We start from the raw sequence: 18,323 nt of genomic DNA on the forward strand, positions 1-18,323 counted from the left end.
AAAAAAAAAAAAAAAAAAAAGATAGCTTGAAAGAGAACATCTTTAGCATGAGTGTGATTTATTTTGTTTTCCTAGTTTTGTTGCTTGTATATATTCTGTTAAGAAATAATATAAACATGCTGAAGGTAATCCTCGTCTAATGGGTGTTTTTTTTTTTGTTTTTAAGATTTATTTATTTATTTGAAAGAGTTAGAGAAGAACCAGAGAGAGAGAGAGAAAGAGAGATCTTCCATTGATTGGTTCACTCCCCAAATGGGCACAACAATAGGGGCTGGGCCAGGCCAAAGCCAGGAGACAGGAGCTTCTTCCTGGGTCTCCCACATGGGTGCAGGGACCCAAGCACTTGGGTCATCTTCCACTGCTTTCTCAGGCCATTAGCAGGGAGCTGGATTGGCAGTGGAGCAGCTGGTACTCAAACCGGCACCCATGTGGGATACCAGCACCCATGTGGGATGCCAGCACAGCACCCATTGCGCCACAGTGCCGGCCCTTGATGAGTGTGGTTGTTGTTGTTGTTGTTGTTGTTTTTTTTTTTATGACACTAACCAGGCTAATGTTGATTTACTTATATTTGAAAATGTTAATCACTGAATCCTAATTTACCAGAGTTGTATCAATGACATACTTAGATTTACAAAGCAATTTTAGAAAGCAAAATAGAATTTGTAAAAAAAATGATAATAACTATTTTAATATGCTACTATGTGTTTGTGTGTGTGCATGCATGTTTAATATTGGAGAACCCAGGAGTGTTCAGTGTGCATATGGCTTGATTATATATTTTTGTAATGCTACTACTTGAATCATAGAAGTCACCAGTTTTGTAGGTATAAAAATTACTTAGATTTCCCTATTTTTATTTTATAACCTATATAGTTTTAAATGGTTTAATTAGCTGGTTTTGTAAAATAAAATCATTAGAGAAATTATGAGAGGGTGGAATAAGAGAGGTGACCAGAGTTTCACTGTTTTGTATTTTTAACTTTTATTTCTTCTCAAGTGTAGATTTATTCCTGGTGATACAAATTGCTGTTTTCTTTGGCAGCCATTATAAGCAAGTCTATGTGAAATTATGTAATGTCTGAAAAGTTATATTCATGATTAATTGGCCTATCCTAGAATGGTATTTGTGTGTGGAATAAGGCGATCATGCTTTTATTTGGCAGTGAGTTAAAGCGCCCCTGCTCAGATTGAGTTACTCTACAGGACATTTTGACTGAGAATTGTATGTTTAGCCTGATCTCTAAAAAGTGTAAAATGTAGCATGAAAGCCAAATCGGCTGGAATTCATATTGTAACCAAAGCGAGTCTTAACTTCAAAGGCAGGCTGTTCCACTGTCACACCTTGGTTAACAAAGAGCCACAAGGTTTAAAACAGCAGCATCATTATCTCAATAGCTTCTGAAAGCACAGCCAGTTATTACCCAAGGGTAGATTGTCCATTTTGTCAAATATTGGTTTAAGATTCTTCCGGATCTTTACCCCAACAGATCAGATATAATGATCTGTTTATTTATCTAAACTGGAATTTACAGGAGCTCAAAAAGGAAGGCCTTTAAACAATTGCTTCCTCCTATGTGTCAGCCTGAGAAATGGTGACATCTGTTACTAACAATACTAGGACAGTTGGCCCTGGGTTTCCAGGGGTTTCCTGGGGGTTTCTATGAGTTCTGCATCTGGGCATCCAACCAACTGCACATTGAAAATATTTGGGAAAAAAAAAAGCTGTGTCTGTATTGAATATGTATAGACTTTTTCCCCCGTCATTATTCCCTCATCAATACAGTATAACTATTTGCATAGCGTTTACACAATACAGAGATGATTTGCAGTATACAGGAGGACGTTGTATAGGTTATATGCCTGTAAACCACTATTTTATATAGGATACTTCAGCACTCCCAGGTTTTGGTACCCACAGTGGTCCTGGATCCAATCCCCTGCCTGTCCTCAGGGACAACTGTAAAAGTGATGGTTAATGTGATAGCTGGAGACAGGGTAATGTAATGGCCTGCAGCCTGATGGTTGGGAAAGTTGACTTCAGTTTTCTCACTGGTAAAGTAAAGATAATAAATAGCTACCCTCTGGCATTTTAAAGATTAAATGTTTACCTGAATATCTGTTCATGTTAAGTGCTCTTTAAATGTTTGCCGCTGGGGCCAATGCTGTCGTGTAGCAGGTTAAGCTACCTTCAGCGCCAGCATCCCATATGGTTTCTGGTTCAAGTCCCATCTGCTCCACTTCTGATAACTCCCTGGTAGTGTGCCTGGGAAAGCAGCAGAAGATGGCCCAAGTGCTTGGGCCCCTGGCTCCTGGCTTCAGCCTGGCCCAGCGTTGGCCATTGTGGCCATTTGGGGAATGAACCAGTGGATGGAAGATCTCTTTCCCTCTGTAACTCTGCCTTTCAAATTAATAAATCTCTTTAAAGAAGTAAATGTTTGCTGTCATTAAATTTTGGGTTTTTCTTTTTTAAAGGCATATGTATTCTTACTACTAAAAAGTGTAGAACATAGATCAGCCCCATCAGTATTACTGTGAAGCTTGATAGAAATGCAGAATTTCAGGTCCCTTCCCAGAACCACTGAACCAGCATCTCCTTTTTAACAGGGTCTCCAACTGTTTTGTTTGCATACTAAAATTTGAGAACCAGTGATCATCTTCCCAACCCCGTGACTATCCCCCAAAACCCATTAATAACTTAGAGATGACTCTGTGTAGTGGACTAGCAGCGATGTTATCAGTGGGCCAGGCCCTCAGAACAAACATAGGGCAGGTAACTAGAAAGAAGGAGGGAGGGAGAGGCAGAAAAGTCTAGTCTGCAGTACTGGTGTTTACTTCTGTAAATAAATGGGTCTATTAGGTTCCCTGATTATTCTTTGATTCTGTAGATTATTCTTTGTTGTGACACTGAATGTGGAAAGAATACTGAAACTTATGAACTGGTAAAAAAAAAAAAATCTATGACCTCAAAGTTTCATTGATCTATCAAAAATTCACATGGGGAGTTTTCTTATAACAAACGGTCTTGAATAAAAATATTATGCACCCTTATTATTTTCATAACACTTACACACTGCTGTCTCCCTGTAATCAGGCTTTAATTATGTTTTTAGTGTGAAGTTGCCGCACTGGGTGTCATGGTACTGACAGATCATTGGGTAGGAGAGCAGAGTTCGGTTTGCCCATCTCCGTGCTGGCTACTGCTTTACCTCTGTGTGATCTGTTTCCCCCAGTGTAGCGGTTGTAACCATGTAATGAGAACGCTGGTCTTTGATGAACCGTGAGTTATGGTTGGTGGTGGATGCACAGCTTTATCTGTATTGTCATACACTAAGGGATAAGGTAAATTATTCCTTTTTTGTTTAAAATATAAGCTGCGAGTCAGATTTTTAAAAAATTCAAGTTGATGTGAAACATGCGTTTCTGTTAAAATATAGTACAATTTAAAATAATTAAACCGGCACAGGAAAGAATCTGATAAAATACGTTAGTGCTACAGTTCCTTCCAGTTAAAAATGGCTGTGTGTTTGTTCCCCAGCTTCCCTTGCAGGAATTTGTCCTTCAGGCTTATTTGTACATGTAATTGCATCTTTCTACATTTTTGTAGAAGCAAGAGAGCGGTAATAACCTCAGTATCTGTTAGAATGGGACTGGGATGCTTTAATTTGTGTTTGTGCTAGGTCTGTTAATACAAGCATCTCAACAGACGTGGGGATTGAGGGCCTCAGAGTTAGACAAGAGGGGGAGACTTACTTTCTATTTTTTATGCCTTTGTAATATTTGGAATTAAGAAAGAAAATACATATGTGATTATTTTCAAGTCAACAAAGTAGTTAGCCCTTTCACTGAGGAGATTTAAGCTTGCAAATATGCCCATGTGTTCACTGCCCTGCCTCTTTGGAGCTTGTAAAAAATTAAGATGTCTAAGTGAATTGCATATCTACTAAATCAAAATCTGTTTTTGTGGCTTAGGCACAGAACAGTTTTAAAGTTTTTTGTTTTATTTTTTCATTTATCTATTTGAGAAACACACAGAGTGAGCTTTCATCTGCCAGTTCACTACCCAGATGCCTGCAGTGGCTGGGGCTGGGCCAGGATCATGCTGGAGGCAGGAAACTCAGCCTAGGTTTACCACATGGTATCAGGAGCTCAACTACTTCAGACACTTCTGCTGCCTCCCAGGGCTTGCGTTAGCAGGAAGCTGGCATGGATTCAGTGGGACATCTTAACTGCTAGGCTAAATGCTTGCCCTGCATCTTTAAAAAGCTCCGTAGGTGAGCCTTATGTTAACATCTGGGTAAGAACCGCATCTAGAGAGCAATTCTCCTAGTATTCTTTCCCTAAAACAGGATGTATGTGTGGCACCAGGGTTGAATGACCCACAGCATTCAAGGAAGAGAGTGTCACATGGCTTTCTCTTTTGAATTAGATTGATACTAATATTAAATTATAGCAATCAGGTTTCTGTATTAGAATTAACATTTTCTACAAAAAAAGAACACAAAATAAATAAAAGAAATCAAAAGTTGGTCCTTTAAAAACACCAAAATTCAGAACTCTCTAGCTAGGTTGATCCATTATTTTTAAGTTGGGATACATTAAGAGAACTCCCATCTCCTGGCTCACTCCCCAAATGTCTCAAAGGGCCAGGGCTGAACTAGGGCAGAAGATAGAAGCAGGGAGCTCAGTTCCGGTCTCACACGCGTTATTGGAGCCATCACCACTGCCTCTCTGCATCAGCAGGAAGCTGGAGTCTAGAGCTGGAACTGGGAACCGGCTTAGGCATGTGGGTGTGGGGCTGATTACCTTAATGCTAAGCTAACCCTCTGGCTGATCTGTAATCCCTACAAATGATTCCAGGTCCAGATGACTTTACTGGTGACTGCATTGAGAGATTTAAGAATATAGCTCCAATTCTAATTATCTTATTTATAGGATTTAGAGAGAAAATATTTCTTAATTTTAGGCTGCCAAAATAATTCAGTTACCAAATCAAAGATGTTGCTAGAAAGGAAATTTAAAGAGCAGTTAGTGTCTCTCATGAACTTAAATCCCATTTTTTAAAAAAAGTCACCATTTCTGAGGTGCAGTTAACATAATACAATATACCCTCATCCAGTTTGGACAAACTCGTATATCCATATAATTATCACAGCAGTTAAAAACCCAAATACCTGGATCGTCATCCGCTGCCTCGCCAGGCGTGTTAGCAGGAAGCGGGATTAGAAGTGGAGTACTGGGATTCCAACAGCTACTCTGCTATGGGATGCAGGCATCCCAAGTGACTGCTTAACCTGCAATGCCACAGTGCCAGAAGGCACCAAAAGTGAAAGTTCTGAATCAGTGATTTTTAACATGTATATTTCCCCCATAAACATGTGCTATTCTAGTATTTCTTTACCATGTATATGCTAAGAACAAAATTATGAAAATGATGAGAAAGTACCAACTATAAGGAATACTGTTATGTTATTATATTCAACAAATGTTTATCAAACATTTACAGTGCATGTAGTTCTTTATTATATATGGTAATTAAGATAAGCCCAACAAGGGTCTCCTTCACTGAGCTCTCACAGTGCATTGTTGACCTAAACTATGCAGACTTTTACTGATTTCACACAAATAATGAGCTTTCTTCTTCCTGTTGTAAACCCTTAGTAGCTTTCTGTTGACTGTTAAAGTTCTAGGAAATTGAGCTTTAAAAAATCCTTGCCCTGCGGGGAAAGCCCATCAAGCTTCTTGTCCTTGTGAGCGGTGCCTGCCCTCAAGCGTTGGTAGATCTAGAACCTCTGCCACAAAAGGAGCCTAGTCTTCTGCTGTAGAGAACAAACTCTGCGAAACCAGGTGAGAGGTCTTCACACTGAGACAGTAATTACCCAAGCAATCCTCTTTTCCTACTGCTTATGAATACAGTAACTGAAAGGGTCGGAGGTAGTGAGAAATGAGGAAAACAAAAGTAAAAGATTGGGGGCATGGACATTCTGTATGCCAGATGGTTTGTGTGCCCTCAGGGCAATTGAGAATTAAGTGTGGTAATGGAATTACACTTCTTTTATTGGTTCTGTGAGGACAAGCGCATGGAATACCAGTTATATCCTGCTTGGCATCCTTGGGTACTGAGTAAATAGTCTGAGTAACTTACTGACTAGTGCGTAGCTCTCCGCTGCCAGGTGAATCCCTGGGAAGGCAGCACATTCTCATGGCTGGTGGTAGTGCTGATGATATTGAGAAAGTGACTAATGTGCAACTTTTCTAGCTTGTTATTTGTCTACCTATGTCTTGTTTGCATTCTCCTTCCACATTTGGATCTAATTAAATTCAGTGTTGCCTGTGTACTCCTCTGAGCAGTTAGTGCAGGTTTCTCTAGGCAGGGTGAATAATGAGAAAGTGTCTCTTTCCATTGTGCCTAGGCAGGGTTGTAGGCACCATGTCTGGATTAAAATGGTTCCCTTGGATAACTGTAGAAGCCAGCTGCCTTTTTCTGTAGCTGAAATATACAGTTTTGCTAAGTAGCAGCCATTGTTTGTCTCTCTTGTAAGTTGCTGTTATGCCTGTCCTTTAAGCATTGCCACCGTACCTGCTACCAAGTCATATACAACCAATAGCACCATTTGCATTTTCAAAATCTGGTGCCAGAGATTTCTTACTTCCTTTGTTTTTCCTGCTACCTTTAAGGTAGAATTTCTGTTTATATCCAGGTCAGTTTTCTTATCCTTCAAAGAATAATGGTTTCAAAGTTTAGTCCTGCTTCAGTCATGGTTTTTGCAGCACTGGAGGTGTGAATAACTTGAGAAGTATTTTGTGATTTTTTTTTTTTTAATAAAAAGGAATCACTATAGATTTGAATGAGTTAATTTTAAAGTTACATTTTCCTCAATCTAGGATAGGGTTTATATTGCTAGTATTTGACAAGCCTGCCAAAGAGAATAGTTTGTAAATCCTAAACAGACTTTCGGCAACCATGTGTTGCATTTCCAGCTGTGTTGAATCAGCCTTTGATCGCTCTTAAGAAGATAAATGCAATATCTGCTGATTCTAATGGCAGGGGTGGGTGAAAGACTTTCAGATGAAATCTTGAAAGCGAAGTCCCTGTCCAGATAAGAAATAAAAGCCCTGGAGGCAAATAATTGCTTCGTTCCCCCCCCCACCACCACCAAATTTGTAGATTTCAGCTCCTGCTCTCACCCCCAAAAAGAACAAATGAGATTGCTTTGTTAAACAGCAGTGTGCAGGGTTAGATTTGTTTCCTTCCAGTAGAATCACTTTCCTTAATCAGCATGCTTATAAATGGCACACCTGCCTAATTAGAACAAGTTCTAGACTACAGGATACAAAGTGAGCATTTCAATTAACGCTACACAATTGAAACTGTTGTGGCTGATGTTCTTAGAAAGACTTTTTTCCTTTGTGACCTTTGTGCCTAAGCTTTTATTATTTTTTTTACTTCCAAATTAGCCTTTGATCATGGGAATTTCACAGTATGTGATCATTGAATTTTTAGTTTCTAAATTGTTTTTTAAATGAAAAAAGAAGTGACATTCTACAGCTATGTGTAGGGATGCTTTTAAAAATTTTTATTTTACTAGATTTTATGTATTTACTAACACTTAAAATACACAGACCCCTCATCAGCATGACAGGGAGGTAAGATACAGCAGCACATTCAGGATCTCCATACATTAACAATAATAAATCCTTTTGCTCAGAGCAATATAGGAACTCAATCCACAGAGCCGGTGGGGATGATATAGTGCGCACTTGCAGAATCAATTACCCACAGAGAAGTATAATGAGCAGGGGAGGTGATATAATAAAAATCTATACAGCGAGAAAAAATTATGGTAAAATTGTTGCCTGTGTTAAGTCTTATTGTAAGTGTGTCTCCAATTATCTTCTGGAAGAAATTATTTAGTGTCTACTCAGGTCTGAAATTATGATGGAATTGTAAGAATAGCCTTATAATAAAACAAAAGAGTCCACGAGTGTAGGGAAAATGGCGACAGGCACATCGTGAATAGAGTTGCATTTTGCCCCAGAGGATCGGAAATAGACCCGGGGCTACTCTGAGGCAGAGCTGGGCACTGAACCTCCCTGCTGAGGAGTGACTGCAGTGACCCCAGTTACTGCTGCTGCCCACGGGAGCAAGTGAACGCTTAGGAAAAATAAGGCGATTTAGACCATCCCAGGATATCCCCACTGTTCGAGTGGGTGTGTTTCTGAAGACCACATCTTGAACAGATTGCTGTAAAAGAAAATCCTTAGTGTCCATGGTCTGTCTCCCAATTAGCAGTGGGCTTGATCTGTTCGGGCAGACTTCAGTTTAGTAGGTGGGTTAAATGGCAAGAACTGATAAATGTCATATAGATTGCCCAAGTGGAAAAAGGAAAATAATATTGCATGTTACTCTAGAAACAACCAGAGTGGTTCTCTGCCTCTGTTGTCACAGTGCTGTCAGTTGTGAAGTTTGTGGACAGTAACATTGGCAGTAACAAAGCACTGAAGTTTGTAGAAATACTTTTTTAAATACATCGAGCCAATCTATACTCTTGTTATAATTTTGTCACTCTCATTGCAGTCTACTCATCATACTTGGCTTCTTCCCTTTTTATCTTTCTATTTGTGTTCTTTCTTGAGAGGGAAGAACCAGGTCAATGGGGAGAGAGTGTCACCCATGGCAACTAGTCATGGCCCCAAATCTACTTTTTGTACAACACATATTATTTCTGAACGACCACTGGAAGTTAATGTTTGTGGTAGTGGGGAGATAATTTTCTTCCTAGGCTCATTTTCTTTTTTAAGGATTCTTTGTTTTGTTTTGTTTTAAATTAAGATTTATTTATTTATTTGAAAGGTAGGGTTACAGAGGGAGAGAGGCAGAGGCAGAAATCTTCCATCTGCTGGTTCACTCCTCAAATGGCTGCCAGTGGCTTTAGCTGGGCTGATCCAAAGGCAGGGGCCGGGAGCTTCTTCTAGGTCTCCCACCTAGATGCAGGGGCACAAGCACTTGGGGCATCTTTTGCTGCTTTCTCTGGTGAATTAGCAGGGAGCTGGATTGGAAGTGGAGCAGTTGGTACTTGAACTGGTACCCATATGGGATGCTGGCACTGCAGGCAGTGGCTTTACCCGCTATACTACAGTACTGGTCTCCACCAGCTGATTTTTAAATCTTGATCCTGTCTTGTCAGATAATGCCCAGGGAGGTATGTAGCAAACATAAATGTAATTGATTATGTGTGTCTTAATAAAATAAAGCCTTCAAATTAGACAGTAATGAAATTAATCCACTTTGCCATTGATGGTTGCTTTACATGTCATATTTGTTGTCATTAAGGATTTATGTGAAATAAAGGATAGTTGTCAGTTTTGGGGGTCTTGTTGACCTAGAGGGACTTATTCCCATCCTCAGAGTAGTTTGCTCATTCATTTATTTAACAAATGTACTTTGATACTGTCTGCTACAGCAATGAACAGAGTCTCTGCCCTCATGACAGAGCTTATAGTTTAGTAAGGCAAACAAAATAGACACATTTTAAATAATATAATGGAAAGTGATGTGTTATGAAAAAAAATTGAGTAAGCTATGGAGATTCTAGAGTACTAGGGGTAGGTTAAAGTTTCAAGGAGGATGGCCCAGTTTAACCAACCTTTCCTATAAGGCAGTGTCAGAATCAAGCTGCAAGCAACATGAAGGGCAAAGCACGAAGAAAGTGAAAGCAAAAGGTCTGGAGTCAGCCGACTGGGGTCCCTTTTTCTTACTAGCTATGTGACCACAGGGAGACACTTAGCCTACCTGTAAAATGGAGACGAAAGAAGCTGCCAGCCCTTGTCTCAGAGAGTTTGCATCGAGCATAAGTGAAACACTTGAGAAGTAAAGCATTGCCTAAACTTCAAATTTCAGTACAGTAGAACAAAGGGCTGTAAATTTTTTTTAAAGATTTTATTTATTTATTTGAGAGGTAGAGTTACAGACAGTGAGAGGGAGAGACAGAGAGAAAGGTCTTCCGTCCACTGGTTCACTCCCTAAATGGCTACAATGGCCGTAGCTGTGCCGATCCGAAGCCAGGAGCCGGGTGCTTCTTCCTGGTCTCCCATGCGGGTGCAGGGGCCCAAGCACTTGGGCCATCCTCTACTGCTTTCCCAGGCCACAGCAGAGAGCTGGACTGGAAGAGGAGCAGCCAGGACTAGAACCAGAGCCCATATGGGATGCTGGCTCCACAGCCAGAGGATTAACCTGCTGCACCACAGCGCCAGCCCCAGGGCTGTAAATTAAAGAGATACAGAAGAGCCCTTCCACTCAACTTGTTTTGGAGCTATATGAGCTAAAGTGTAGACACTGTCTAGTGATGAACTGTTTGATACTTTGGGGTTATGAGTTTATATTTATCTTTGTTTGCTTGGTGGTGACACCCCCCCTGCTCCCCGCCTCCATGCGCCAAGATTCATTTATTTATTTTAAAGTCAGAGTTACAGAGAGGAAATTGGGGGAAAATATCTTTCACCTGCTGCTTCACTTCCTAGATGGCACAATAGCCAGGGCTGAGCCAGGCTGGAGCCAGAGAAGCCAGGGGCCTTCTCTAGTTCTCCCTTGGAGGTTGCAGGGTCTTAAGTATTTGGGCCGTCTTCTGCTGCTTTTCCTAGGCCATTAGCAGGGAGCTGGATGAGAAGTGGAACAACCTTGACTAGCAACCATATGGGATGCTCGTGTCACAGGCGGCAGCTTCACCCACTATGCCACAACACCGGCCCCTGTGGTAGTGTTTATTTGAGATTTTGTATTTGTTGCTTTTCCTCCTTTGACATATTTTATTCATTTTCTTTTAATTTTCCCCTTACATAGTTTTAGGCTCTTGGCTCTCAATTGAGACATTTTTCTAGCTTATTGCTATATTCTTGATTAATTATCTTTTAATGTTTATTCATTTTTGTTTATTTAAGAGACAGAGAAAGATCTTGCATCTGTTGATTCACTCTCTAAATGTCTGTAACAGCTCAGGCTGGGCCAGGCTAAAGACAGGAGTCAGGAACTCCAACCAAGTCACAACATGAGCGATGGAGGCTCAGGCACCTGAGCCACCCGAGCCACCCCCCACTGTCTGCCAGGGTGCACTTTAGCAGGAAGTTGGATTGGAAGTGGAATAGCTAGGACTTGAACCAGGCACTTAGATGTTGGATTCAGGCAGCTCAAGCAACTGCTTAACCTTCTGCACCACAACACTCTCCCAACTAATTTTTTTTTAATCCCCTAGGATTATTATTCCTGACAAGGGCTCAGAATCAGTCTTTCATGGAATAAGTCTAAACTCAAAAACGATTTATATGTGCTGATGTTTATTAAGGACTTGAAGTTGTTTGTTTGGTCTCTTTGTTTTTGTAGCCAAAGTGGATTTTGCAATAATTGTAACAATATTTGAACAGAGCTTCATAGTTTTACAAATACTTTCCATACTCACTTGACATCTGAACTTTAGCAACCCTAAACCTAGACAACACAGACATAGGCATGGAAACCTGAGTATAAATCCTGGTCTTTCTATGATGCAAGTATGTATGAATGTGTTAGGAAAAAAGTGCTAAATGGGTTTGTTTTTAACACTTGGAATTACTAATTTTTTTTTTTCAGATAATATAAATGAAGTTTAATAAGGCAGATGTATCCATAAGGGATTATGGAAAGAAGGTGTATCCTTGATCATTGTAGACTGAGATCATAGAAGTGTCCTACAAAGCTCTTTTTTTGGTTCATTATCAGGAAGAGGATGTGAGCCTGGCTATCCCTGGCTCTGATACAGTGCATGAGCTTTTGTTTGTCTTTGGTTACTTGGACTAACAAGACTTAAGAGACATATTGTTTCTTTCAAAACAGAAATGAAGCAATAAAACTTCTCAAAAATGCATGGTTGCGGCCGGCGCCGTGGCTTAACAGGCTAATCCTCCGCCTTGCAGCGCCGGCACACCGGGTTCTAGTCCCGGTTGGGGCGCCGGATTCTATCCCGGTTGCCCCTCCTCCAGGCCAGCTCTCTGCTATGGCCCAGGAAGGCAGTGGAGGATGGCCCAAGTGCTTGTCCCTGCACCCGCATGGGAGACCAGGATAAGCACCTGGCTCCTGGCTTCGGATCAGCACAATGCGCTGGCTGCAGCGGCCATTGGAGGGTGAACCAACGGCAAAAAGAAGACCTTTCTCTCTGTCTCTCTCTCACACTATCCACTCTGACTGTCCAAAAAAAAAAAAAAAAAAAAAGCATGGTTGCAGTGGGCATGGCACCACTTGGGATCCTCTCATCCTGTGTCACAGTTCCTGGGTTCAAGTCCTGGCTCTGTTACCATTTCCAGCTTACTGGTAGTGTGTACCTGAGAGACAGCAGGTGATTGTTAAAATACTTGGTCCTCTGCCATTCACGTGGAAACCTGGATTGAGTTCCTGGCTTATGGCTCCTGGCTTTGGTCTGGCCCAGCCCCAGCCACAGATGTTGCAGGCATTTGGGAAATGACCTCGTGGGGGGGAAGATCTCTTTCTCTCTGACTTTCTGTCTTTCTGTCCCTGTGCCTTTAAAAAAAGAATTGGCCTGGATTTCAAGACCGTTTGGTCAGAAAAGTTTATTTCAGGATCAGGGTCCTGAAGACTCTTTAAAATTCTAAGTTTGACAGAAGCAATGAAAAATTAGAGCTAGGAAGGACCTTAAAGATTATCTAGTTATAAAACTGTTAAAATATATGATCTGGAAAGGACCTTGGAAGACGATGCCCAGAATGAGTAGGGGGACGTGGTGCTCTGTTGTGCTTTCACCGCCCTGGTAAGGCTCATCCAGTTGCTCCTTGATCTCTCCTGGTTACAAGGACCTTTTTCACCTCAAGAATAATCCATGCCACAAATGCTTGTGTTTCTGCTTATTTGAGTGCCTGCAGTACTCAAACTCATAGAGAACAGGATGAAGAATAGAGATTGCTGGGGGCTAGGGGGGTGGGAAATGGGGAGTTACCATTCCATGCTTAATAGTCCTAGCTTCCTTCACTGTGTCACAATATTTTGTTTTTTTGCTTTACTTTTGAATCATGATCAAGATCGGTCCACAAATTGTGGTGGACTGATGGGCCTTTTAAATATTTCTTAATCGGTTGATTCTGCTTCTATGTGTATTTCTCACTGTTTCTCCCTTTTATTTTATTTGTTGAAGAAGCAGGGCTATTTATCTTCTAGAATTTTGGTACTGAAATTTCCTTGTTCTACAGAAAATGATAGTCCTCTCCTCTGTCCTGTGTATTTTGAGTGAGTCAGTAATTGGACTGAAATCTTGTGTTTTATAAATGCTTGTAATCCAACCATAAAATAATTCATTCTAGATCTCTTTTGAGAATGAAGGGGTGAGTGCTGTTTGGTTTTTTTTTTTTTTTTTTAGCTTTCTGTTTTGAAAGGTTGTGAACATGCAATGTAAAAAAAAAATCAAAAGAATAGTATAGTAAACACCCATATACCCTTACATAGATGCACTATTAATATTTTATCATGTTTGCTTCCTGTGTCCCTCTGCACATTCACATACAGACACACTTAGGGTTTTTTTCCTTGACTTATTGGAAAGTTACAGTAACATGACACTTTACATCTAAATATTTCAGCAGATACCTCCAAAGAACATACATCTCCTATATAATCTCATTTATGTTCCCTCAAGAAATTTGTATTTTGTTTAGTTTATATATGGTTTAATATTTAGTGTATCTTCCCCTAATTATCCTAATAATATCCTTTACAGATGAGTAGCTTTTAAAATCCATAAATTGTATTTAGATTTCATGACCCTTTAGTTGCCCAAACTGATTCTGTCATTTTTTGGGGTCTTACATGATATGGACATTTTAAAAAAGATTTGTTTAATCTATCTGAAAGGCAGAGTGACAAGGAGAGAGGGAGAGGGAGGAAATCTGTCTTCCATCTGCTTGTTTAATTTGCAAATAACTGCAACAGTCAGGGCTGGCCCAAGCTAAAGGCAGGAGCCAGACCTCCATCCTGGTCTCCCACAAGGGTGGCAGGGGCCTAAGCTCTTGGCCCATCTTCTATTGCCTTCCTAGGTGCATTGGCAGGAAGCTGGATCAGACAGGAGCAGCTAGAACTCAAACCGGCACTGACATGGCAGGTGGGCATGGAAAGTGGCAGTGTAACACTTTGTGCCACAACAGCTTCAAGACTGACATTTTTTGAAGAGGCCAGACAAATTGTTTTACAAAATTTCCTCAGTTTTGATTTGCCTGATTTCTTTGTGATTAGATTCCCAGGAAGTGTCCAGCAAAGAATGCCATGTAGATAGTGAGTCCTTTGGGGAAGCCCACAGTGTCAGTTTGCCCTGTATTGATTGGTGAAGGAAGTATCGACTAGGTTTCTCCATTGTAAAGGTATCTTTTCGCCGTTGTAATGAATAATCTGTGGAATGTTAGCAGTTGCCTTATTTAGTAGTTTAAAACATATTGCCAAGAGATTATGAGCACATTAGTACGTAGTTATTGCCACTGAGGAGAGAGTATTTGTACATTTATTTTTCTGAGAGGAATGGAATGGAGATAGCAAAGGTAAGAGGTGGACTTCGGTGTAAGCAGACGTGTGTGAGCCTGGTAACTGTAGAATAGTTACCTTGAAGCAGGCCTGTCTGATTCCTGGCTCTGTCTTCTGTCTCTAGCTTCTCACTAATGCAGACTCTGGAAGGCAGTGGTGATAGCTCAAGTAGTTGGGTTCCTGCCACCCATGGGGGAGACATGGAATGAATCCCCAGCTCCTAGCTCTGGCCCCAGTCCAGTTACAGCTGTTGCAGTCATGTGGTGGTGGGATCTGTGTTTCTATCTGCCTCTAAAATAAATAAGTAAATTGCCTAACTTCTTAGAGTCTCAGTTTTGTCCCTAAAATGGAGACAAACCAAACAAATTCTTGGCAAGGTTGTTAGGTGATTAAATGACATATAATGCAAGAATGACCTGTAGCCCAGAAGCAGCCCCAGGTCCATTGTGTATGAGACAAGGAGGTGTTCCCAGAGCAGCGCTTGCTGGATGTTTTCATCTTTAGATTACTCATGAGCATTCATGCTTAGGATTAGTTTTAAAGTAAAATATGTTGATGTGAAAATGTGATCAACAGGTTAGGTGCCTCTGAGATTTCAAAGAAAGGACTCAGAAATTTTGAGATTTGTCGTTTTATTTTCAGACCTCATAAATTTCATATGTCTGTGATAGACTTGTATAGAAACACGTCATTTACTCAGACCTCTTTTCTGACTGTAATCCATTTTACTTTATTACAAGGGATTATTTTTCTTAAACAGTTTATATGTAGTCTGATGGGGAGTAGTGAGTCATAATAATTCTGTGACCCATATACATATATTACTGTAAAAGTTTCATTTCATACAAGTGACAATTTTTTGAAGTTAATTAGACTTGGCTACACTGAGGTTAGCAAAAAGTGCTTTGAATTATCAATAATTCAGCAGGGCAGACATTTCTGTATAATGCAGTGGTTTTATAGAGTATTGTGAGATAGTTATCCTTAAAATAAATGGTTGTAAGCATACATCAGTGTGGTAGGGCTCACTTGAATGCAGCGTTAAGTGATAGCATCTATGCTTTCTATTATTGGGTAGAGTGTGGGACATCAGTCTTTCTGGCCATGAACTACTAGCAACCTTTGTCCTTTGTGTTACCTTTAGTTAAAAACGAAAAATGAGCGAGAATGCTGGCTGATGGCCATGTCTCTCTTACAGCTAAAAATTCATCTGGGAAAGAAAAATGGGATAGTTTCATTGCATGAATGATATGTGACATTTTGTAAATTATTTATCACTGCAAGGATGGCAGCGGTGGCTTGAACATTGTTATATCAAATGAAAGCAGGAATCCCATTAGTACAAGGACTGGGTTTTAGCTAGAATCTATCAGGGGAATGTTGTCACTTTAAAACCAGATTGTTCTTTTAATTGCTATTTAAAGGAACAAAAGTGTTCCCAAGGTACTGCAGCAGAGCGGTTGCATGTAATAACTATGGATCCATAATTATGCAGTGCTGATTATCTGGCATTTAAAAAACTGTGGCTGGAGTCAGTGACCAATTTGTTGTAGCTTGTATTTTGGTTTCCAAAAGACAACCAGAAACAGTACAGAATGTTTTAATACTCTGCTTTTTAACTGGGGCCACAAAAATACATTTGCATAGCTACCATAGGAAGTAAAGATCTGTGCATATTAAAGAAATTAAACTGAAAATAAGGGCAAGACAGTGAAATGCTCACAACAGAAGATAAAATTGACAGCCACATTAAACAATTTTGCAAATGCTTGGTCATAGGATGGATTTTTGACTTTGATGAGATGTCACAAGAATCGAGATATTTATTGGAATCATTTAATCTTAAAAGTTTAAAAATTGGCATATTTAAACATTTATTTAGTTAGCAAATATTTTGAGTGTGTACCTCCTGTGTACCACTCAGTGTATTAAGCATTTGGAATACAGTGGCTGAACCTGCAGTTTATTCTATGCCGATATGTATTTAGAGAATTAGACCTAGCAAAAGCTTGTATTTAATTTACGTAAAACATTTCTAATTATGTCATGTTGTCTTGTTCTGAATTTTGATTATGAGATTCAAATATAAAGACATCAATCAGTTGACTAGCAGATGAGTGAAGGCTGAGAATGTACAATAAAATTTTAGTTTTCATACAGTTTTAGCTGTTCAAAACAGTGTGACCAGGTCTGTAGATACAGTCAACTATTTATATAGATAGGAATACTAGCTCCTAGCAAGTAGCAGTGGAGACACGGAAATATATGTAGATTTATACATTGTTAAAAGAATTTCCATAGTGACAGTTACAGGGTGCTAGAGGGTTAGACAAATGTTTGGTGTTTCTTCTGTAACGTGGGAATTTATAAGAGGTTGAGGGTTTATTTCCTTTGTATGGTAAGGTGTGGTTTACCTTTGAAGACTGGTGCAGGAGACCCTGTTAATGGTCATTTATCTTCTCAGGTAATCTCACAGGGCTTTAGTTCTCATTCCGATTCTTTTATGTCACTAAAGAACATGCCAATATTTCATGTCTGATATTTAATAGTAGTAACCAGCATTTGATAAACTGTTAGTTAAATAATCTACTTTCACTGGGTAATATTCATAGACTGTATTACTGAACAGATGAATCATTTTATTATGGGCATATGGATTTTGGGAGTAGAAATTTCACATGAAGCCTTAATGTTCATAATATATAATAAGTGTGTAATATATATATATATATATATATATATAGGTCTTAGATTTCATTGTTTCAGTAAAAATTACTTCTGAGTTTTATATTAAACAGTTTCACAAGTTCTTGGTCATAGTACTCTATAATTCAGGTAATACTGTAGTCAAATAACTTAAGGGGTTTTTCATTAGCAGAACATAGGATTTGAATATCTAATTTGGTTGGTTTTCTTATTTTGAAATGAAAGCAAACAATGTTTTTTGTTTTAATTTTGCCATAGCCCCGTGCCGATCCCATTCCAATATGTAGCTTCTGTCTGGGGACTAAAGAATCAAATCGTGAAAAGAAACCAGAAGAACTCCTGTCCTGTGCAGATTGTGGCAGTAGTGGTAAGTTGTGGTTGTTTTTGTTTTGTTATTGTTGTTGTTGTTAGGTGTAGTGGTCAGTGGCTTCCCATTATTGTAGTCATAGCTTCATGCTGTTTATCTGGCTATCAAAACTTCATGGCTTTTGTTATTTATAGCAATTATTTGGTAGTAGTGTAAGTTTTAAATGTAAAAAGTAAACAGGGAAAAAATGTTAGCACTGACAGTTTATACATGTTTATATATTACTACTTGTTAATGTTTACAATTAAACCTTGATATCATACCAACATTGGCATTCAACATAGACACCTACGCCGTAGGTAAATTCAGTGAAGAGAATTTTAGACTTTCAAGCTGAATACAATTGGGTATGGTGTTTCAGGTCGTGACACCTACTGGTGAAATGTAATATTGCAGCCCAGCTCTGTATTTCTCAGAATGATAGGTATTGAAGAGTTTTCTGGAAATTGCAGTGTTAGAATCTTGAAATCATGAGGCATAGAAGAAACTGATTACATGTGATAATTTAGAAAAAGGATGTGCAAAAGATTTTGTTGGAACCAAGGAATTGGCTGGGTAGGTACTCCACACCGTCAGCAAATTGTGGGATCCAAAATGCTCTCAAGGTAGAAGTTACCTCTACCTTTTTCTTACCATAAGATTTTAATACTAGACATCCAGTTTTATAATGAGAACTGGAAAGCAAATTGTGCTTACATTCAA

At 39.5% G+C, this 18,323-nt stretch overlaps 1 protein-coding gene across 6 annotated transcripts in view; it reads left to right on the forward strand.

Annotated features, from left to right (window-relative positions):
* KAT6B (lysine acetyltransferase 6B) overlaps positions 1-18,323 on the forward strand; it is a 208,708-nt gene that overhangs the window by 111,522 nt on the left and 78,863 nt on the right. For all 6 annotated transcript variants that reach the window (XM_062215047.1, XM_062215046.1, XM_062215045.1 and 3 more), the window contains one exon: positions 17,513-17,621. In XM_062215047.1, coding sequence (XP_062071031.1) covers positions 17,513-17,621 — 109 coding nt within the window. The remainder of the gene's footprint in view (positions 1-17,512; positions 17,622-18,323) is intronic.

Source organism: Lepus europaeus, chromosome 17, assembly GCF_033115175.1.
Source record: "Lepus europaeus isolate LE1 chromosome 17, mLepTim1.pri, whole genome shotgun sequence".
NCBI lineage: Eukaryota > Metazoa > Chordata > Mammalia > Lagomorpha > Leporidae > Lepus > Lepus europaeus.